The sequence below is a fragment of the Hemiscyllium ocellatum genome, chromosome 4 (assembly GCF_020745735.1).
Source record: "Hemiscyllium ocellatum isolate sHemOce1 chromosome 4, sHemOce1.pat.X.cur, whole genome shotgun sequence".
Classification (NCBI taxonomy): Eukaryota; Metazoa; Chordata; class Chondrichthyes; order Orectolobiformes; family Hemiscylliidae; genus Hemiscyllium; species Hemiscyllium ocellatum.
Genome location: NC_083404.1, coordinates 112231580 through 112255249, shown reverse-complemented (window position 1 = coordinate 112255249; position 23670 = coordinate 112231580). Strand labels below are relative to the sequence as shown.

General features: G+C 40.4%; 2 protein-coding genes across 4 annotated transcripts in view; both read right to left on the bottom strand.

The window, feature by feature from the left end:
- The window catches only part of LOC132815070 (DNA topoisomerase 1-like), a 46315-nt gene extending 29175 nt beyond the window's left edge, over positions 1-17140 (bottom strand). For 2 of the 3 annotated variants that reach the window (XM_060823771.1, XM_060823769.1), the window contains exons 1-4: positions 16929-17140; positions 15166-15281; positions 6257-6378; positions 2069-2191 (exon numbers count right to left, since the gene is read on the bottom strand). In XM_060823771.1, the coding sequence (XP_060679754.1) occupies positions 2069-2191; positions 6257-6378; positions 15166-15281; positions 16929-17059 (492 nt within the window). In that variant the 5' untranslated portion in view covers positions 17060-17140. The remainder of the gene's footprint in view (positions 1-2068; positions 2192-6256; positions 6379-15165; positions 15282-16928) is intronic. The other variant, XM_060823770.1, reaches the window with a different exon arrangement.
- A 3306-nt stretch (positions 17141-20446) lies between these two features.
- The window catches only part of LOC132815239 (nucleolar protein 58-like), an 87268-nt gene continuing 84044 nt past the window's right edge, over positions 20447-23670 (bottom strand). Inside the window, exon 12 of the mRNA XM_060824054.1 lies at positions 20447-20617. Coding sequence (XP_060680037.1) covers positions 20447-20617 — 171 coding nt within the window. The remainder of the gene's footprint in view (positions 20618-23670) is intronic.

The window sequence follows — 23670 nt, the reverse complement described above, 5'->3', positions numbered from 1 at the left end:
TTTCACTTGGAGTTCGCCACTGATGTTACCTAGCCAGGTAATGAAACGTCCAGATATCAAACCTACAGCTAGGCGAGCAAAGCTATACCCTAAACCTCAACCTGAGTTACAAACCTTCACAAACCTTGCATAGCTATGGAGAGAATAAGGCCCCTCAAAGATCAGCAAGGCAGCCTTTGTGTGGAGCTGCAGAAAATCCCCGCTAATAGCTATTCATCCTTCGAGCCAGATCATTATCCTTTGTATATCCAACTGTTCTTTGCTCTGTTTGGACTCTACCCCACCTATTGTTTCCTCCTTACCCCCTTTTCCAACCCTATCTTCAGTGTACAAATCAACATTTTCCTAGCTACCATCAGTCCTGAGGAAGGGTCACTTGTACAGAAACATTGACTTTGACTCCTGTCCAAAGACGTTGCCTGTTGAGCTTTCCATCAACTGTTTTTGGATTCTGTGTTAAATAAACAATTTGCAGAGTTAAGATTCCTTTGATCTTCATCTCAAAGCAACTCCTAATAAACTTGTATGGCGTTTTGGCATTTCTTGTCCTAAACATTCCCTCAGTGAAATTCCTCTCAAATGACATTGGCTAATAATATTTAACTTGTGATGTCAGCTTAAGGAAAGGAGAGAACTGGGCTGTGAATATGGAAGCCTGACAGACTTTCAAAAATAAAGTCAGTTACACAAAAAAAAATGGAAAGCAATCTTCAGCTCTGAATGCAATATTTCATTTGCTGAACAATGCACATTCTTCACCCGTTCTGCATTTGGCTTACTGAAATGCAGAGTTCATTACACAGACTGACAATAGGAAAAAACTAATATGAGAAATGCCAATTTGGCAGCATGGCTGGAGAGAGAAAGAGCTAACATTCAGCCCAAGATGACTCATCTTTAAAACTGAAAGGTGGGCTGGAAAATATGACAACTCATCATCATAGTCCTTACCTTTTAAGAGATGAGGTGATGGTGAAGTTGCCCAGGGAAAAAGATAAAAGGGAACGCCAGCAGTACTGAAAGAGGGATTGAGATGCAAAATGGTTGCTACTGGTTGTGAATAGTAGGAAGTAGTGATAGTTACACTGAAGTATGTTTCAGTGTTGCTGCGACAAAATCCTGGAAATCTCTCCCTTACAGCATTGCGGGTCTACCTACACATGGTCTGCAGTGGTTCAAGAAGGTAGCTCATTACCACCTTCTCTAGGTTGTTTATGGATAGGCAATAATACCCACCTTCCACAAGTGAAAAAAAATCTTAGCAATAGAATATTAACCAGCTGTGGTCATACATTGACAAGGATGGACCATGGGTAGATTAGGAAGAAAGATTTATTCATTAAAATAATGGCATGCACAATACCTGCTCTGAAATGGTGAAAATTCCAGTTTTCAGGAGTAAGCTGCCCTTTGGGCCCTAAAATGAATCAAACTGCTTCATCCACAAGACGACTGTGGAATTAGGAATAAGTGTCCATACAAGCTCATAACAATGGAAGAGACCATTTCACCCAATGCTGAATTCTGATGGAGCAATTCGTATAAATCTTACTAACATACTTTGTCCCCAGTTTTCTCACAACTGATCTTAGACTAACTAGTACTTGTTACTCACTTTCTCTTGCTCTCTTTTCCAGAGAAAAAGGTGTTGCTAGTTTGATTTATTTCCAATTCCATGGCACAACATCCACAAAAATAAAACTTAAAGACTTTAAGATCTGGATGTTTTACCACTTTTGCCCTTTTTATTATTATTTTTTGTTTTTTAAAATTTCTGGTTTAATAACCAAGGTAGTGCTGAAGAATGGTGACCTTGTACACTTTTCACTGCACTCCTATTCTTGAGTACACGTGACAATAAAATCTAACTCAAACTTTAACAAAGGGTCAGGTTTGTGCTTAACGGTTATTGTGCATCGTTTGTTGGCATTCACAGTCTCTATTCTCAAACAAAGATCGATCATTTTGGTGAGGTGCTAGTACCTGTAAGATTATACTTTAGCATGCAATGACTCGAGGGACAAGAAGTTAATTTAAAAAAAAACTTTTACTAAAAATGTTTTCTCACCTGTTTCTCTTCCTTGGGCAATGCTTTCTTGGCCTCTGCTTTTTCAGTGAAGTATTGATGCATTTGTGTGAAATCACATTTATCTAGGTCGGTGATTATTTTTCTCTCTTGCTCATTCATTTCCTGCACTCAAGTGGAAGGCCAAAACAGTAAATGACTGTTATGTTAACACAGAATGTATTGCTAAGAGTAGTTCACAAACTTCTATTTTTGTTGGCAGCAGCAATCAAATCAAGCTGTGCTTTGCTATCAAATCATTCTGTATATGGTGGTGCACAAAATTAAAACTGTCAGACAAAAAAAATCCAAATATTTTGATGACAATCTGGACATCTCTCTCCATTCCTGTTGGAGAAGTAAAAGTTGACCAGGAGTCCATATTATCTTTTATTCTGCACACTGAACCATGAGCCATAGGAGCAGAAAAAGGCCATTCAGTCCCTCAAGTCTGCTTTGATTTGATAATCCTCAAATCCACATTCCTGCCGTTTCCCCTATAACTCTTGATTCCATTACTGATTAAAATCTCTCTCTCTCAACTGTGAATATACTTTACAAACTAACCTCAGCCATCCTCTATGTTAAAGAATTTCAGAGATTTACTATGCTCAGACAAGGAATTCCTCTCAGCTTGGTCTTAAATGTGCAATCCCTTTTTTTTTGAGGTTTTCCCTCCCCCAACCTTTTGTCACCTAACTTATTTCTTTGTCTTTTGTAAGGGGTGATCTGAGTCAGGAGATGATTTAGCTCTTTGAAATAATGCAGTGTCACTGATTGCATAAGCAGGCAGCTTATTCTATAGTCTATTATTTGGTCAAAGGCAGAGCTAAATATGACCTAACACTATCTTTGCATAACATATCTGCATCATTCCAGGTCTTCTATAGTCACACAGTAGAACCATATATTGTGTCACTACAGTCATAATCTGAATAATTTATGACAATGGCTGATAGTTATCAAATTGCATAGTGGGATGTAATGCATTCAAATAACAGGTACTTAAATTAAACAAGCTATTTTGTTTTACCCACAGAGTAAATGGAGTGAAGAAAGTTTCAAACTAGTGATATTTAGTAATCCATTTACTTCCACTATTTACCTGCACAATCTTGACGCTTAATGCTCAGTTACAAACAATAGCTAAAATGTCAGCTCAGCAGAATCCATATCAGATTATTGGAAAATTTATAAAAGCTCCAAGCATGAAACTTGATGTATTAAAGTCAAACTGCATCACATCATTAGGTTGTGTAATAGATACCAACAGGAAGACTGGAAGTTTCAAAATTTCTTAAATAGCTGAGATGTAACATTCTAGTACACAGAATCTGAGTTCATCACACCACAGGGAAAGTCTTAACTGTTCAGTTTGTATGAAAGGTTGCAGACTGAATTTCTGCAAAGTTGGGTGACTCAAGATCCCTATAAAAATACGAGTGGGACCAGATTCTCTCATTCTCAACCCATTCCAGTTTCTCACAATTTTGATGGGCATGGATAAAGTTCAGCCATTCAAATACACCAATTCCACCCTTGACTGCTTTACCATAGGCATGGGCAGTTTAAATGCTACATAATTTTAATGGAGTCGAGCTTCTTTCAGTAAGCAGACAAGGTTTGTGAATTCTCAGAAGGTAAAAAAAGGAGGCATGAACCATGGTGGAAACCCAGTCTGAAATTAGGAATTCAAAACAAAACAGTCAAATGCACAAAACAAAATTTGCTGGAAGAATTCAGCAGGTTGGTCAGCATTGGTGCCTGTTATTACTTTTAAAGAATGTCAGGCAGATGCTACAGGAATATCTCATTTCCCAGTTTGGCACTTTACAGTCTCTATGATTCAATATTTCGCATTTTTTCTTTCATCCAGCACTTGCCCCAGACCATGTGTTGCTGACTTCGCTCAGCAAAGTAGACCCATTTTCTCCTTTTGTCACCCATTTTTACATTTCCATCTCTCCTTTACCACTTTCTTTATCTTTTGTTTTGGACTTTTTTGTAAAAAGGGCAGCAGATACACGAGAACATCAAAACCTGCAAGCTGTGATCAGAACGTACGAAATTTGCAAGGGATATAGATAGTTGAGTGAGTGGGCAAAAACTTGGCTGATGGGAGTTTAATGTAGGAAAGAATGAGGTTATTCACTTTGGAAGACTTATTTAAATGGAAAGAAAGTTGAATTTCAAAAGTGCAACAGAGGCATTTAGGTGTGTTTGTGTGAAAGACAAAAGTTAGTATTTAAGTGCAACACAATTAAGGCAGCAATTAGAATTTTGACTGATATTCCAAAGGGGTTGGAATTTTAAAACAGAGAAATCTTATTGCAACTATAGAGGGTATTGGTGAGGTTGCACCTGGAGGTATTGTTCAGTAATGGTCCCTATATTTAAAAATGAATATATTGGCCTTGGGGGAAAAAAAATTACTAGGATAAAGGGATTGAAGGCTGAAAAGGTTACTCTTTACTTGTTAGAGTTTATAAGAATGAAGAGTGTGATTTTATTGAAACATACAAGATTCTGAGGGAGATAATTTTACTTAATAATCTCAATCTCTATGGCCACCAAAACCTGACTCTGATATTTTCATTCTGCTCATCTCCCAGGAGAAAAATAGAATAGGTAGCAGCCTTTTTAAAGGGTCAGGTCTGCCAGATTAGGAAGTTTCCCAACACAACCTTCCCGCCTCTTCTACTGCTTTGCATAGATAAATTGGAATGAGAGAGAAATTCCAACATGGCAGATGGTGAAATCTGGAATTAAAATCTAACACAAGTGACCACGGTTAATTGCTTCCCTATTTTGACAAAATATTATTCAACGAACAACTATCTCCTTAAATCTTCAATGACATCAACTTAATTGAATACAGCAATATCACTACTTGCTGGAGGAGAAAATCACTCATAACCTAAAGCCTCATCTGACCAGTCAATCCAACAAGGTTGTGCAGAATCAAACTATTTTCAGTTATTTCCCTCCTTGAATATTCAAAAAGCACCTCCACTATAATACAGACTTGAACCTTATAGATATTGAATACACTCACTAAGATGGGTGCAGCTACCAACACCATTATAAAAACTATCCAGGACAAACCAGTTCATTTGACTGGTGCCCTTTCCACAGGGGATAATATTCATACTCCGCTACTAGCGCTGCAATTCGTGTGGAGTAGATACCAAAAAACAGGATGCACAATTCCTCAATCTCAACTTGACAGCATTTCAAATCCTCAACCCTCAATACCAAAACTGTCAAATCATTGGAATGAATCTACCTGCAAGGTCCCTCCAATTTATATAGCTTTCCCATCTTCATTACTAGGTCAAAGGGATGTCTTACCATGAACAGAGGAACAGGAGCAGGCCATAACGCCCTTGAACTGTTCCACTATTCAGTGAGATCATAGCTGATCAGTGACCAAACTCCAGAAAACTACCTTTGTCTTATATTCTTTGAGGACTTGACCAATAAAAACCTTAAATTATTCATTTAAAACTCAAGTTATCTAAAATTGCCATCTGCAGAAGTGAATTCCAAATTTCTGCTATTCTTATCAATCATTTATTGTAGGAGGATGTGTAGTGACTCAAGGAGGCCTATTACTGCACTTACTCAAGTTACTACATATAGACAGCGAAAGGAGCTTACCAATCCTGTCCATAACCTAAGAATAAATGATTTAAAACAAAGTATAAGTACCGTTCACATTGTGGTTTACGCTGGACCAGCTTAGATTCAGTTCAGGGAGTGTAACAACATTTGCAGAAGTAACCATAGATACAAAGCAAGATGTGTAAGGGTTTGCTCTCAGTTTTCGTTAAGTTTATAAACCTGCAGTTTTAATTTGCCTGTTCACTAATGCTCAGATTTACAGGACTTTTTAAGTTTTAAATTTCACGTGCACTTTTTTTCCTAATGAATTACATTCATCCTGTTAAAACATTGATATTCAAAGAAATTAATTGTCTCAAATCAAACATATGTAAATCACTTCAGTCATTTTCAGTTGGACCTTAAAACACAGAACTCCGTCTCTGTCCATTCTTCTAATCCACACTCTTTTAAAGTCCAAGCTTTGCAACACTTAATTAATAATTTGTCAGATAGTCATGGCCTTTGATTCTGCGCTTCAATTTTAGGTTTTACCCTTTTTATATTTCTCAATTGAGAGAGACATACCTTCTTCCAGTCATGAAAAAAGTTTTGCCTGAAGACATCCTTTGTAGTATACTCATGATCCAGCATCTTAGCATAGAAGGTAGCCACTTCTTCTGCTGCCAGGCTTAATTTCATAGGACTACCTACACAAACAAGCCATCAAATATAAAGAGGTAAAGAGAATCTAACAACAAACCAACAGTTACACAAGATTTGCAAATTTAAATGCAACATTGGGCTGGCTTTGTACTTTCATCAACCAAAAATGGAAAAGGAAAATAGTGGTTACTGTTTATAACTTAGCCAGTACAGCTGTACTACAAATTTAAGTTTTTATATAAAAATTGCTAGAAATATTCAGAAAGTCCATCAGCATCTGTGGTGGCACTGAAAGGGTCATCAACTGGAAACACCAATTCCTTTTCTCTTTCACTAAATGCTGAGCATTTTAAATATTTCCTGTTTCTATCTCAGTTTTCTATCATCTACAATAATCAGTTCTTAAAGGTAACTTCTCTTTTCAAAAGTTGTCTTACCTCCATGTGCAATTTAAGCTTCTTAACTATTGATTCAAAGGATAAGGGGTAGAAATATGAAGTTAGTTCTCTGAGCTTGAAGGTTTGTTTTCAGACTTTGTCACATTCACTGATAATGTTACCTAGTGTAAGCCTCTGGTGAAGTTCTGGTGGTATATCTTGGTTTCTTAAAGTGGGTGATGTCATTTCTGCTTCTTGTTTTGCAAGGGAAGGTAGATAAGATCTAAATCAATGTGTTTATTAATGAAGTTCTGGTTAGAATGCCATGTCTCTAAGAATTCTCATGCATGTCTTTGTTTCTCATGCATGTGTTAGGATGTGTGTGTGTTGTCCCGGTCAAAATGATATACTACTTTGTCTGTATGTATAGAAACTAGTGATAGTGGGTCATGTCTTTTGGTGGCCAGTTGGCATCCATGTATGCTAGTGGCAAACTTCCTGCTAGTTTGTCCGATGTAGTGTTTTTTTAAAAAACAGTTCTTGCATGGTACCTTGTAAATGACGTTAGTTTTGTGGGTAGTATCTAATGGATCCTTTAGATTCATTAGTCACTGTTTGTAGGTTTTGTTATTGAATGTGAAGTGGGTGGTGAGGCACAGATCTACTAGTTTGAGGATGTTATCTTTGCTGATGACGTTGGAGCTGTCTCGAGTTCATGGTCCTGATTTTCCTGGTAGTGATACCAGTGTTTCTTTGGCAAGGTCAATTTAAATTGATGAGAAACACTGGCATCACTACTAACCATCGTGGTGGGGAATCCTCAGCTGAGGAAGAAGGTGGATATTTTAGTGACTGCCTTGTAGAAGATAGCATCATTAGAATAGATCCAACAGAAACAGAGGAACTGGGAGAATGGAAGACTCACTACAGGAAGCAGGGTGTGAGTATGTACAGTCAAAGTAACTGTGGGAGTCAGCAGGTTTGTGCTGGATATTGGTGGCCAGTTTATCCTGAGAAATGGGAATGGATGTTGACGAAAAGTGAGGAATCAAAGATGGACCAAGTGAAGGAGAGAGTAGGGTGGAAATTGGAAACAAGATTGATAAACTTTTCTAATTCTGGATGAGAGGGAGAAACAGCACCGATGACATAACTCTTTCTCCAGACATCAAAGTTAAAAATCACAACATCAGGTTATAGTCAAACAGGTTTATTTGTAAGGACTAGCTTGCAACGTGCTGCTTTATCAGGTAGCGACAAAGCAGGACCACAAGAGACAGAATTTATAGCAAAAGATTACAGTGATACATTGAACAAACCTAGATTGTTAGATGAAAGACTTAACAATCTACGTTTGTTCAATGTAAGTCTTTCATCTAACAATCTAGGTTTAGATTAGACTTACAGTGTGGAAACAGGCCCTTCGGCCCAACAAGTCCACACCGACCCGCTGAAGCGCAACCCACCCATACACCTACGTTTACCCCTTACCTAACACTACGGGCAATTTAGCTTGGCCAATTCACCTGACCCGCACATCTTTGTGACTGTGGGAGGAAACCGGAGCACCCGGAGGAAACCCGCGCAGACACGGGGAGAATGTGCAAACTCCACACAGTCAGTCGCCTGAGTCGGGAATTGAACCCAGGTCTACAGGCGCTGTGAGGCAGCAGTGCTAACCACTGTGCCACCGTGCCGCCCACGGTGTTCAATGTATCATTGTATCACAGTAATCTTTTGCTATAAATTGCTATAACCTGGTGTTGTGAAATTTTTAACTTAGTCCACCCCAGTCCAACACAGCTCCTCCAAATCCAGACATCAACAATGTGGCCTTGACGACTTTGTGACAGAGAACATTCCAAATGCTCACCACTCTCTGGCTGAAGGCATTTCTCATCTCCAACACAGAAAAAAAAAGTCCCTTCAGCTCACCAAGTCTGTGCCAGTCAAAACAAGCACCTAGTTACTTTACTTGCACTTTCCAACACTTGCCGAGAGCCTTTCATATCTTGTTATCTCAGCACCAAATGCCCTATGCATATTCTTAGGCAACAAGACCGGTTTTGAACTCCCTAGTCAGAGTACATCCTTTCTGCATTTACCTTGTCTAGTCACGTTAGAATTTTATTGGCTGCTTACAGCTCCATCTCATTCTTGTAAAGTTCAGTTAATATAGTCTGAACCAATCCAGTCTCTATTCATAAGTCAGCTCTGCTATCCCAGGAATCAGACTGGTAAATCTTTCTTGCATTTCCTCTAGATCCAGAAAATCCTTTCTCAAATAAAGAGACCAAAACTGCACATGATTCTCAAGGAGTCATTCACTATGGCCCTATATATTGTATTTTCTACTCCTGTACTAACTTGTTTGCTTTGAAGGCTAGTAGGCTATTTGCCTTCTTCACTGCCCAATGCAGCTGCATGCTTACTTTAAACAACTGACATAAGAGCACATCCAGTTTGATGCACATCCTGCTCTCCCAACCTATCACCATCCAGATAGGAATCTACCTTCCTGTCTTTGCTAAAGTGGATAACCTAATTAATTCATGTTATATTTCATCTATCACACATTTGCAAGCAACCAAATCAAACTGAAGCTTCGCTGCATCCTTCCTGTCACACAACTGTTCATCATCTGCAAGCCTGGAGATATTACACTTAGTTACTTAATCTAAATTATTAAGACATAGTGAATAGCTTGGGTCCAAGCACAGATTCCTGAAGCAGTCACTGCCTGTCACTGTGAAAAGTACCCATTTATTCCTACTCTTGGTTTTCTGTCATGGAATCATGGGAGTCCTACAGCACAGAGACAGACTCTGGCACAAACTGGTCCATGCCGTCCAAAATGTCCAACCACACCGACTCAATTTTCTTGCACTTGGCCCATATCCTTCTAAACCTTTCCTCTTCATGTATTTTATTTAAACACCTTTTAAATGTTGTTAATGAACACGCCTCAATGAGCTGGCAGCTAAATACATTTATGTATCACCCTCTGAGAAAAGGTTGCCCCTCGGCTTACCTTCTATTCTTTCCCCCCTAACCTTAGACTGATGCCCTCTAGTCCTTCATTCCCCAACCCTGGGAAAAAGATTGATTGCATTCACACTATCCATGCCTCATGTTCTTCCACAATTCGATAAGAATCCCCCCCTCAGTCTCCTATGCTCAAAAGAAAAAAGTCCTTGCTTGTTGAATTTCTCTCGATGACTCAGACTGTTGAGTCCTGGCAACACCCTTGTAAATTTCTTCTGCATGCTTTCCAATGTAATAACATCCTTCCTATAACAATGTGACCAAAACAATGTAAGGGCATTTCTTATGAAGAAAGGTTGAAAGAGCTAGGGCTTTTCTTATTGGAGCAAAGGAGGAAGAGAGGAGATTTGATTGGAGATGTACAAGATGAGAAGCAAAGATAGAGTGGCTATCCAGAGACTTTTCCCAGGGTGGAAATGGCTACGAAGGGGCATAATTTTAACATGATTGGAGGAAGGTTTTGGGAAGATGTCAGAGGTAGGCTCTTTACAGAGTGGTGGGTGCGTGGAATGCACTGCCAGCAGTGGTAGTAGAGTCAGAAACATTAGGGACATTTAAGAGACTCTTGGATAGGCACACTGATTATAGTAAAATAAAGGGTACATAAGGTTAGTTTGATCTTAGAGTGGGATAAAAACGTCGGCACAACCTTGAGGGCCAAAAGGCCTGTACTGTACTGCTCTATGTTCTAAAACTGAACACAATACTCCAAGTGCAGCCTCACCAACATCCTATACAACTGCAACAAAACTTCCAACTTCCATACTCAACGTCCTGACTGAGTGTGCCAAAAGCCTTCTTCACTGCTCTGTCTACCTATTACTCCACTTTCAGAGAACCGTGTGCCTAACTCTAAGGGCCCTCTGTTCCACTACACTCCTTAATGCCCTACCATTCACTATGAAACACCTACATTGATTCGAATTTCCAAAATTCAAGACCTCACATTGTCAATCAGGTCTCTATCTGTGGCAGTTCACTACTCCCAATCCCATGTGTCTAATTTTACTTGCTAATGTTTTTAATATGGGACCTTGTTGAAAGCCTGAAGGTCCATGTAAACAATATCCACTGGCTGTCCCTTATGAATTTTACTAATTAAATCTTCAAAACAATTCCGTTTGTAAAGCAAGATTGGTCTTTTGTAAATCAAACCTATGCTGAATGCCCAATTCTCACTGTTTGTCCAAGTGGTCCGTTATTAAATCTGTTATGATATGTATTTCCCCACTAACAATAAGAGGCTAATAAGTCTGTATAATTTCCTATTTTCACCCCACCTCCCTGTTAAAGTAGTGTGGTTACATTACCTACCCTCCCACAGAAACTGTTCTAGAGTCTATAGAATCTTGAAAGGTGAGCCTCGAATTTATTCATTGTTTGTAGGATTTGTGGCCTTTTATCCCATCAATTTACACACACACACACACACACACGATGTTAGGTGTCATCCCTTGTGAAAACAGAGCCAAAATATGCATTTAATTGGTCTACCATCTCTTTTCTCTATTATATCTTCCTTCATTTCTAACTGTGAGACCTGCATTTGTCCTACCTAGTTATTTTTCTTTTCACATATCTACAGAAGTTTTTAAAATCAGTTTGTATGTTACGCTCATCTCCCTCTTCCACTCCTCTTAATTAGTTTGTCATCTTTTGCTGAAATCAAAACTGCTTCCGATTTTCAGGTTTGCTGCTTTTTTTTTTGCCTATTTGTACGCCCCTTTCTTAGATCTGATGCTATTCCTAATTTCTCTGTTAGTTATAGACAGGCCACATTTCCCATTTTAATAATTGAAACCTTTTGTAATTGCAAGTTACTATCCATTGTGCATCTTACCAGCTCTCTACAAATATTCATGTACTTTTACTTTAAGAAAGAAATGACAGAGAATGTAACTCATTACTGGGTTCCAGGAACCTGAAGAAAAGAATCCCCTCCTATTCTAACATTTTAACCAACACATTCTATAGAGCCATAGAGGTGTACAGTATGGAAACAGACCCTTCGGTCCAACTTGTCCATGCCGACCATATATCCTAACCTAGTTTAGTCCCATTTACCACCATTTGGGCCATATCCCTCTAAACCCTTCCTATCATATACTCATCCAGATGCCTTTTAAATGTTGTAATTGCAACAGCCTCCCCCACTTCCTTTGGCAGCTCATTCCATACACACACAACCCTCTGCATGAAAGAGTTGCCCTTTAGGTCCCTTTAAATCTTACCAATCTCAGCCTAAACCTATGCCCTCTAGTTCTGGACTCCCACATCCCACGGAAAACACCTTATCTATTTATCTGATCCATACCCCTCATGATTTTATAAACCCCAAAAGGTTACTTGTCAGCTCAGATAGCTTAGTCTAGTCCCATTTGCCAGCTTTTGGCCCACACCCCTCTAAAGCCTTCCTATTCATATACCCATCCAGATGCTTTTTAAATGCTGTAATTGTACCAGCCTCCACTATTTCCTCTGGTAGTGTGAAAAAGTTGCTCCTCCGGTCCCTATTAAATCTTTCCCCTTTCACCTTAAACCTATGCCCGCTAGTTTTGGACTTCCTCACCCGGGGAAAAAAAAGACTTTGGCTATTTATCCTATTCATACCGCTCATGATGTTATAAACCTCTCCAGGGAAAATAGCACCAGTCTACTCAGTCTCTTCCTATAGCTCAAATCTTCCAACCCTGGCATTATCCTTGTAAATCTTTACTGAACCCTTCCAAGTTCCACAACTTCCTTCCTAGAGCAGGGAGACTAGAAGTGAATGCAGTATTCCAAAATGGCCTAACCAATGTCTTGTACAGCCGTAACATGACCTTCTATCTCTATACTCAATGCACTGACCAATAAAGACAAGCACACTAAACACTTCCTTCAGTAGTGAAACATGTGTGTGCTACTGGAAAAGCACGGGTCAGGCAACATCCAAGGAGCAGGAAAGTTGATTTTCTGGCATAAACCCTTAATCAGGGATTGGTTGTTGGTGGTGGTGGGGTCAACAATGGGTCAGAGAGATAAATGGGAGGGGGTTTGGGCTGGGGTGGGGGAAGAAGGCAGCTTGTAAAGTGATAGGTAGATGAAGGTAGGGGATAATGACGATAGGACTTTTACCCGAAACGTCGATTTTCCTGCTCCTCGGATGCTGCCTGACCTGCTGTGCTTTTCCAGCACCACTCTAATCTAAACCCATAATGGTGATAGGTCAGAACGAATGGTGGAGTGAATCGGTGGGAAGGAAGATTGACAGATAGAACCAGAGGCGGTGCAGAGTTGGAAGGTTGGATCTGGGATGAGCTGGCGGGAGGGGAGATAAGGAAACTGGGGATGGTGACACTGATGCCGTGTGGTTGTAGGGTCTCAAGGCAGAAGATAAGGCATTCCTCCTCCAGACATCATGTGGCCTTGGATTTAGTGTGGAGGAGAACCTAGACTTGCACGTCCTTGGCAGAGTTGGGGAGTGGAAATGGGCGGCCGGAGGGTGGTGGGGTTGTTGGGTACATGCGCCCCAAAGCTGTTCCGTGAACCTTTCCACAAGTTGGCGTCCTGTCTCCTCAACGTAGAGGAGACCACATCAGGAGCAACAGACACAGTAAATGAGATGTTTGAATGTGCAGGAATATCTCTGCCAGATGTGGAAGGATCTGTTGGGCCATTGTGAGTGAGGGGGAGGTCTGGGCACAGATTTTACATCACTTGCCAGGGGCAGGAAGATGCAAGGACTGCAGGGAGGGTTGGTGGGGCATGTGAACATAACAAGGGAGTCGCAGAGGAAATGGTCTCTGCAGAATGCTGATAGGGGTGGGGAGGGAAATTTATCTCTGGTGGTTGGGCCTGACTGTAGGTGGCAGAAATGGCGGAGGATGATGCATTGTATCTAGAGATTGGTGGGATGGAAGGTGAGCACAGAGGGAAGTTCTATTCTTGTTGCAGTTGGAGGGGTGGGGTTCAAGGGTGGAGGTACAGGAAGTGGAGGAGGTACGCTGGAAGGTATTACAGAAGGAGAGGTTTAGGAAGGGGAAGGAGGTGTCCGAGATGGTCCAGGTGAACTTGAGGTCAGGGTGGAAGGTGTTTGTGAAATTGGTAAATTGTTCAATCTCTTCATACAATTCATCAAACGCACTTCACTTCAAACCCACCAACAACCTGGACTACACCTTGTCCCAACACCACCTCCTGTAAAAATGCTATCCCTTACTTTCAATTCCTCAGTCTCCATTGCATTTGCTCTCAGGAGTAATTCCACTCCAGAACATCCCAGATGGCTTCTTACTCTAATTTCCCCTCCCACATGATCAACAATGCCCTCCAGCCACAAACCCCACCCCAGGTCCGCACCTTCCACCCCACCAATCTCTCAGGATGTCAACTTGCAGAACAGTTAAGTGAACATCCCTGGGAAACACGCACTCAACAATCCCATCGTTGTGTGGCTGACCACTTCAACTCTCCCTCCCACTCTGCCAAGGACGTGCAAGTCCTGGTTCTCCTCCACTGCCCAATCCAAGCCACCTGATGCCTAGAGGAGGAATGCCTCATCTTCCACCTTGGGACCCTCCAACCACATGGTACCAATGTTGATTTCACTAGTTTCACTAGTTTCCTCATCTCCCCTACCCCCGCTTACCCCAGATCCAACCCTCCAACTCGTGAACTGAGCCTACCTGCCCATCTTCCACTCCAATCTATCACCACTAGCTTCATTTACCTATCACCTTCCAAGCTACCTTTCCCCCACCCCCACCCCATTAACATTAGACTCTCAGTCCCCTCCCCCCCCATGCAACCACCCCCAAATTCCTGAAGGGATTATACCCTATACATAGACTCTCCTGCTCTCAGATGCTGCCTGACCTGCTGTGCTTTTCCAGCACCACACTCTTGACTCTGATCTCCAACATACAAGATGATCAGAGGATTATAGATAGGGTGGACAGTGAGAGCTTTGTTCCACAAATGGCGATGGCTAGCATGAGGGGACATAGCTTTAAACGGAGGTGATAGATATAGGACAGATGCCAGAGGCAGGTTTTTTACTCCATAGTAAGGGCATGCAACATTTAAAGGACATTTAAATGGTCATTGGATAAATATATGAATGATAACGGAGAGTGTACGGTAAATGGGCTTCAAATTGTTATACTGACCTGAAGCAACAATCAGGTGAAACTATCGAGGGCTGAAGGGCCTGTATGGCGCTGTAATGGTCTATCTGCAGTCCTCACTGCCTCCTTCACTATCCTGCCTACCTGCGGCTCCACGTAAGGAACTATGAACCTGCACTCAAGGTCTTAGAAATCTTTGTGGCCATAAATAATATTTGACATGAGAGAAATTGTCTTTTTTGTTGATAAGTTCCAGAAACTATTGATACATTGTAAAAACGGTGTGAACATTGGTACTCACCATCATAATAAAAATCAATACCATCAGGAAGTGGCTCATATTCAGGTGCAAACAGTGGACCACTGTGTTCAAGAAACATCCATTTCACACCATCCTCATAGTGTTCTTCTTCCCACCTGATGGCATTGAAGGAGAGATAAAATGCAGAAGACAGCAATATCAATATTTGGCAATGACTGATAGTTCTTTTTTTGTGGAAGTATTACTACACATTTCATTCTATAAATCAAAAGGAATCTTTCAAAGATAGTTAGTATTAGATAAGCAAAGATAGCATTTTTTGTTAACTTTTAGCTAGCAAGGAGGTCACAAGAGACAACGATTTTATGCTTATAAAATTATGACGTGATTACATGAGGATGATCAATAATTTGAACTTTATAAAATGTTGGATCATATGTCAAACCCTTCCTCAGCCATATTAGATTATCTCAAGTAATTCCTCTCCACACTGTCAACAACTCAAACACCTGAAGTGGATCATTTACAATCTTCAGTGAAAAGTGAGTCAACAGTTTGTGACTGCCTTTCATCCTCTCATTTATCATCTTCCTCCCTTCCCTTCCCTCTATCCACCTATTCCTTCTGCAGATGTATTCAACGTCAATTGAATTGAATGTGTTTTCACATTCCCTTCTGGAAGCATGTTCTACACAAATATTTATGGATCTTTTGCCAATCATAAATATGCTCTCTTTGTTAACTAATTCTTCTGTGGAAACACTTTCTGTTTACGTATCCTTTCAAAAACCTCTATTTTAAGCACTGGAATTCAGAGAAAATCAAAACTGTTCCAGTGCTCGAGGCCATTCAGCCCATCCAAATAACTATAACATTTCATGCTATTTTCCTACTTTCTTCTTATAATCTTACACATTCTTCTTTAAAATAACTGACTAACTCCCTCTGAATATCTTGTGTAAACTTGCTTCCACCACACACCATTGGAGCGCAGGCTAGAGCATAACTTTTGGCTCTGTGTAAAGGTTAGAATTAAAACTCTCAATCTCTATTTAAGAAAAGATGATTCATCTCTAGTGTTTCCTCAATTGAACATCTTTATTTGCAACTGCTGAAAATGTGTTGCTGGAAAAGCGCAGCAGGCCAGGCAGCATCCATGGAACAGGGAATTCGAAATATCTTTTATCTTAGCCTGCTGGATACACTTTCCTCATTCCTGAAGAAGGGCTTATGCCCGAAACATCGAATTTCCTGTTCCTTGGATGCTGCCTGACCTGCTGTGCTTTTCCAGCAACACATTTTCAACTCTGATCTCCAGCATCTGCAGACCTCACTTTCTCCTCCATCTTTATTTGCAAGCCTGGAATGCAACCTTCAATCATCAGTGCTCTGACCAGTCTTCTGGCGAATCCAATTTCAGTGGATTTTTAAAAAAAATAGTTCCACAATGCCATTACAGCTGTTTTTGCTATTTGTAGCATTTAATTAAAATCTCCATTTTTTTTAAACCTTGCTTTCAAATAAGGGAATGTTGAACACTATTTCTAAACATCTCTTTCCTATCCATCCTACACCTAATTCCAGTCAACTAATCTCACATACAAGACGCATAAATCCAGCGATAATATTACATTACTTCAAAGATGAAGAAAGAGAGGATTTGAGAGTTATCCAAAATGAAATAAACAAAATATTTTACACATGCAAATTAATAGTTCATCTTCCCTTGTGAAGGCACATTTCTCTTTTTATTAATTCCTACCTTATTAGCTTACTAAAAAAAAATGAAGGTTGCAGCCTACCTCTTCCCTGCAAACCGTACTCTCTGAGCAATAGGAAATGTGCATCTTAAAGTCCTAACAATTAAATTGCTATGCTTAAAGTTTAAATTGCTAAAGGCTATTTTTGTCACAGCAGCCACACATCTGAACATAACAAAACATGTTAGAGCTCAGTTTGCTTAAAAACATGTGACGCTGAAACACTCCTACAAGGAGGACTTGCTCCACTCATTGATATTTCATTTGAACTTTGAACCTGACAACACTTCCTGTGGTGCTGCTACATTCCCCTTCCCACAGACAACAAATTTCTGTAAATGAAAATGATTCATATCAGCATAATCCTTACTTAGTTTGAAGAAGATTTTCAATTTTTATTTGTTAAGGCAAACAAACAAAGGGAAAAAAAAATAAGTAACAAAAAAAATTTCTCATCTATGACTGATTGTGTCAAAGTAGGAAAAATACTTTTCAATTCAATGACAATTAAGTTAATTGAGCATTTTTATTCCTTTACAAATTAGCTCAGTTTCTTACCTAAAAATTAAATTGACAGAACACAAGATGAAAATGATAAACTTATTTTTTTTGGAAGAACTGATCTAAAATCTGAATAACTTGATTAATATTTCAAATACTAATGTGGAACAGAGTAAAATCATGAGTGGCATACATAGGGTGAACAGACAATGTTTTATTTCCACCCATCCCCACCCGCCCCAAGTTGGGGGGGGGCAGTGAGAGGGGTAAGATTTAAAAGGAACCCAAGGGACAATTTTTTTCACCTGTATGAGCTGCCAGAGGAAGTGCTAGAGGCTGGTACACTTGCAACATTTAAAAGACATTGGGGGGGGGGGCATAAAAATAGGAAGGTTTTTGAAAGATATGGGTCAAGTCCTGACAAGTGGGATGAGACTAATTTTGGATATGTCGTTGGCATGGATGAGTTGGACCAAAGGATCTGTTTCCATGCTATACATCACTATGACTCTGACAATGTTAAACTTTAATCAATGATACCATTTTCAAACTACAAACCATCCGATGGAATTTTGCAACATTGGAAATGTCTGTTTCGATAAGTTCTTACACCAAACCCTGACTGCCCCACAGGTGGATTTAAGAGATCCCACAGCAAAATTGAAAACAAGCAGAGATTTTTTCCAATGCCCGGCACAATATTCATCCTGTAAATATACAAATTTAAACTGATAAACCCTCAACATTTGTTTAACCTACGTGTGGAATACTGCTGCATGCAAATTAGCTTGCTTTACTTGGGTTTAAAACAGTAAGTGGCTAGAAAGTACTTTGGATCACCTTAACATCATAAAAGGTAGTAGGACCCTCTTTAAAAGTAAAGGGTAAAAAGTTGTATGGGTGACAGTGTGCCCACGGCAGGAACTATCAGGATTGCCAGGAGAAAATCTGAACCAAGGTCCACGTTAGTCATGTGTTTTCAGAATACACAGTACAGAAGAGGCCCTTTGGCCCATCAGTTATGTGCTGTTAAAAATACACTAAATCAAAACTAGTTCCACTTGCCAGCACATGTCTGTAGTCTTGAATGTTATGACTTAAAATGCTCATCCAAGTACTTTTTAAAGGCTTGAGGATAGCTACCTCAACTACCCTCCCAGGCAGACTACTATCACCTTCTGAGGCAAGAACTTTAAAATATATTTTAAAGTTGCTCTAAAACTTCTGCCTTTCAACTTAAGGGCCCCCTTGTTATTGACTTTCAACAAACGAAAACAACTGCTTTCTATCCACCCAGATTACGAACTTCATCATCTTATACATCTTTATCAGATATCCCCAATCAACCTTCCGGTCTAAGAAAACAACTGAAGTTTATCCATCCAATCTTCATAACTGAGATGCTCCATCCCAGGTAATAGCCTGGTGAGTCTGCTCTGCATCCTCTCCGGTGAAATCACATGCTTTCTACAGGTGGTGGTCAGAACTGTATGTAGTATTTCAGCTGTGTCCGAACCAAAGTCCTGAACATCTCCAACACAAGTTCCTTCTTTTATACTCCGTGCCACAAATGATAAAGGCAAACGTCCCATACGCCTTCTTATCTACCCTACTAACCTGTCCTATCACTCTCAGGTATTTGTGGAAAAGCATCCCAAGATCTCTGTTCACATTGCGGCTGTACAGGACATTGGTTAGGGCGCTTTTGGAATGTTGCATGCAACTCCAGTCTTTCTCCTATCGGAAGGATGTTGTGAAACTTGAAAGGGTTCAGCAAATCTTTACGAGGCTGTTAATACAGTTGGAGGATTTGAGCTATAGAGAGAGGTTGAATAGACTAGGGCTGTTTTCCCAGCAGCGTTGGAGCTGAGGGGTGACTTTAAAGAGGTTTATAAAATCATGAGGGGCATGGAAAGGATGAATAGACAAGGTCTCTTCCATGGGGTAGAGAAGTCCAGAACTAGAGGGCATAGGTTTAGGGTGAGAGGGGAAAGATATAAAAGAAACCTAAGGGCAACGTTTTCAAACAGAAAGTGGTGCGTGTGTGGAATGGGCTGCAAGAGGAAGGGATGGAGGCTAGTACAATTGCATCTGGATGGGTTTGGAGGGATGTGGGCCAGGTGCTGGCAGGTGGGACGAGATTGGGTTGGGATGTCTGGTCGTTCTGGATGAGTTGGACCAAAGGGTCTGTTTCCGAGCTGTATGTCTTTATGACTCTGACAGGAGCTTCCTAGTGCCCTACTATACATCGAGTACTCCCTGGTCTTGTAACTTGGTTTCAGGATTAAATTCCATCTGCCACTCATCTGACCAATCCATTTGAACTCACATTCCCACTCCAGTAACCCAATGCCTTCTTTCTCACTGACAATTTTTATGTTATTATACACCCACCCAGCCACCCTTCTATATTCTCAACATTTATTTCACCTGTGAAATACTGCTGCATGGAAATTAGCTTGCTCTTCTTAGGTTTTAAAGAGTTAACTGGTGAGAAAGTACTTGGGATCACCTTGATGTTAAGGCGGCAGTAGGACCTGAAATCAGCCCAGAGAGACCAGCATCCCATCACCAAGTCACTCGTGACGAGTCCTTGACATCGATCCAGCTCCCTCATGAGCCAGCTCTGATAGAACAGGATGTCTGACACTCTTGTTCTGAGATGTCAGCCAGGGCTCCCTGCAGGAGCAGTCTCCAAAGGTCAAAAGGTAAATTTTGCACCTATTCCCATATTTTATAAAATCAAAAATATCATTAGCAAAGACAGATTAGAAGTCAGCAGGGAAGAGACAAAGGCTGGAAGATCTTATTCTCTCTCTACTTTCTCACCCCATACATTTAAGATTAGAAAAATTGGTTTATTGAAATTCAAATATTAAAAGGTACTTTCTCGAAAGATTAAAAAGGAGGCAAAGCTTTGTTTGTCAATTCCACTAATTTCTGAAGACTGCATATAGATATAGATGCACAAAAGGAGAAGTGATGACTTGATTAAAAATACTACGATAAGAAAAATATTATTAAAAGATCCTTATTCTCCATTCCTAAAGTTATTAACCTCACCATTTCCATTTTTCTGCATCTTTTTTCTTCTCTTCCTCCTCTTTCAATTGAGTCTTGCTTTTTCCCTCCTTCCCCAATTTCTGCTTTCCCTCCTTTTCTTTGATTGTGGTCTTCGATTTCTTCAGCTTCGCAGAGTTACTTGTTGCTGCCTTACACGCAGATGATGTCTGTTTTGAAATTAGATGTATAAAACATTTCCTTGATTAAAAACATTGAATAACGTGTTAGCATGCTCAACAACTAACGAGTGATATTGTTGTTCATTTTAACTGGTTGCTTTTTACAGAAAGTCGTCCAAGGACTGTTGCAGATATTTCCTTGCTGTTAACAGGAAAGATATTTAGTCTACTTTTGTTTAAAAAAAATATGGAAAGCAGCAGTAAAACTAATCTGTTTAAGAACCAATTTCAAAAGCCTATTTCATAAGGTAATTTATTCAATATTCACATATAGGGCCATTTGCGGCATAGTGGTAGTGCCCCTTTCCTTGGACCAGGGTACTCAGATTCAAGTCCGACCTGCAACAGAGGTGTGGATGGACATCTCTGAACAGATTGATTGAGAAGCCAGCTAGCACTAGGCAGGAACTATTAAGAATGGTTTTGTTAGTGCTGTGGTAAGCAATAAATAGATCACCACCAAATTATTTTAGTTTTGATGTAGTAAATTTTAAAAAAAGACAATAAGACATAAAAGAGTAGAAGCAGGCAAAATGAGGACTGCAGATACTGGAGATCAGAGTCAAGATTAGAGTGGTGCTGAAAAAGCACAGCAGATCAGGCAGCATCCAAGGAGCAGGAAAATAGACGTTTGAGGCAGAAGCCCTTCATCAGGAATGCGACTGGGAGCCTCCGGGGTGGAGGGGGGAAAGATGGGGCTGTGGAGAAGGTAGCCAAAAGTGTAATAGGTGGATGGAGGTGGGGGTGATGGTGATAGAAGGGAAGGAAGATTGGCAGGTAGGACAGGTCATGAGGATGGTGCTGAACTGACAGGTTGGAACTGGGGAGGGTGATGGGGGGAAATATGGAAACGGGTGAAATCCACATTGATTCCCTGGGGTTGAAGTGTTCTGAGGCGGAAGAAGAGACATTTTTCCTCCAGGCGTCAGGCAGTGAGGGAGTGGTATTGGAGGCAGCCCAGGACTCGCATGTCCTCGGCATAGTGGGGCCGGGAGTTGAAATGTTCGGCCATGGGGCAGTGGGGTTGATTGGTGCAGGTGTACTGGAGATGTTCCCTAAAGCATTCTGCGAGAAGGTATCCAGTTTTCCCAATGTAAAGGAGACTGCATTGGGAGCAACGGATACAATAAATTACATTTGTGGAAGTGCAAGGAATAGGAGTAGAAGTAGGCAGTTTGGCCCATCAAGTCAGCTCCACAATTCGAAGAGTCCTTAGTTGAATTGATAATCTTTTCCTGCCTCATGCCTGTTATGCATGTAGTTGGGTGTTGCTGCCCTTTCAAGGTAGCTAGGAGGGGTGGAGCTGGAGTCTCATCTAAGACCAGTTTTGAAAGTTTGAGCTTCATAAAGGAATTGTTCCTGTTCAGATTTACAATTTGCTTACCTGGTGTATACTTGCTGGTTACAAAAGAAACACCAACAGAACAATGCTTATACCTCTTCATTTCCTTACTGATTAATTATCTACTTACTTCAGCCTTAAATGTATTTAATGAACCAGAATCTCAAACGTATTTTAAAGGTATGCCACAGTTTCACTAACTTCAAAAGAAATTTCTCATCTGTCTTAAATGGTAAACCCTCATTCTGGGGTGTATGCCCTCTAGTTGAAGACACACTCAGCACCTACCCTATTAAGCACCAAAGAACTTGAAATGTTTCAATAAAGTCTTCTTTTATTCTTCTAAACTCCAAAAGAGCACAAGTCCGACATTCTCGCTCCTCACAAGAAAATCTCTCCATACGCTGTACCAATGAACTTTTTCTGGACTGCCTCCAATGCCAGGACACCTTTCTGAAGGTAAGGAGACCAAAACTGCATACAGTATTGCAGACATGGTCAAACTAGTGCTTATTCATTTTAGTAAGACTTCTATTTTAATACAAAAACAGAAATTGCTGACACATCAGCATGTCTGGTAGCATCTACAGAGAGAAAGCAAAGTTAACGTTGTGAGTTCACTGGCAGCTGCTCTGATGAAAGGTTGCTGAACTCAACGTTAGCTCTTCTTTCTCTCCAGAGATCTGCTGAGCTTCTCCAGCAATTTCTATTTTTGTTTCAGAACTTGACCATTTGCAGTTCTTTGTTTTATTCTTCTATTCTGATACTCCCATTACCTTTGAAATAAAGGCCAATATTCCATCTGCCTTCCCTATTACCTGCTGCACTATGTACCATATTTGTTATTTACCAACAAGGACCTCAACTCCCCTCCTCCCCCAAAAGCCATGCTGCAGATTCTTTCATCTTTCTCTATTTAAATAGTATTTAGTTCCTCTATTCTTCTTGCCAAAATTCATAACTTATTATATTCTACTGACTGTTATTGTTCACTCATTTAATCTGTTTATACCATTCTGCAGAGTTTGCACCATCTTTCCAATATCCCTACACAGTAAAGAAAAATGCCATTTGGCCCATGGAGCCTCCACCGACCCTCCAAAGAGCATCCCAGCCAGACCCATGCCCCGTTCTATCATTGTAACTCAGCATTTACCCTGCTAAATCCACTTGGCCGACATTCTTAGACACGGAGTAATTTAACATGGCCAATCCAACCAACCTGTACATCTTTGGACTGGTAGGGAAAAATGGAGCACCAGGCAGAAATTCACACCAACATAGGGAGAATGCACAAACTCCACTCATACAGTCACTAGAGGCTGGAATCAAACCTGAGTCCCAAACACAGGAGGCGGCAGTGATAACAGCCACCATGCTGCATTCCCACTTTCCTTCATACTTATTTTTCAGTCACTTGCAAACATTCTTTTCTATATTCCAGACATCAATTATTGTGGTCCCAGCACTGATCTCTGTGGGACCCCAGTAGTTACAGTGGCTATCCTGAAAATGCCCCCCTTATCTCAACTCTGTCTTCAATTTTAAAAAAAATCACAACACCAGGTTATAGTCCAACAGGTTTAATTGGAAGCACTAGCTTTCGGGGCGTCGCTCCTTCATCACCTGGTTATATTCTGATGTTGTGAGATTTTTAACTTTGTCCACCCCAGTCCAACACCGGCATCTCCAAATCATG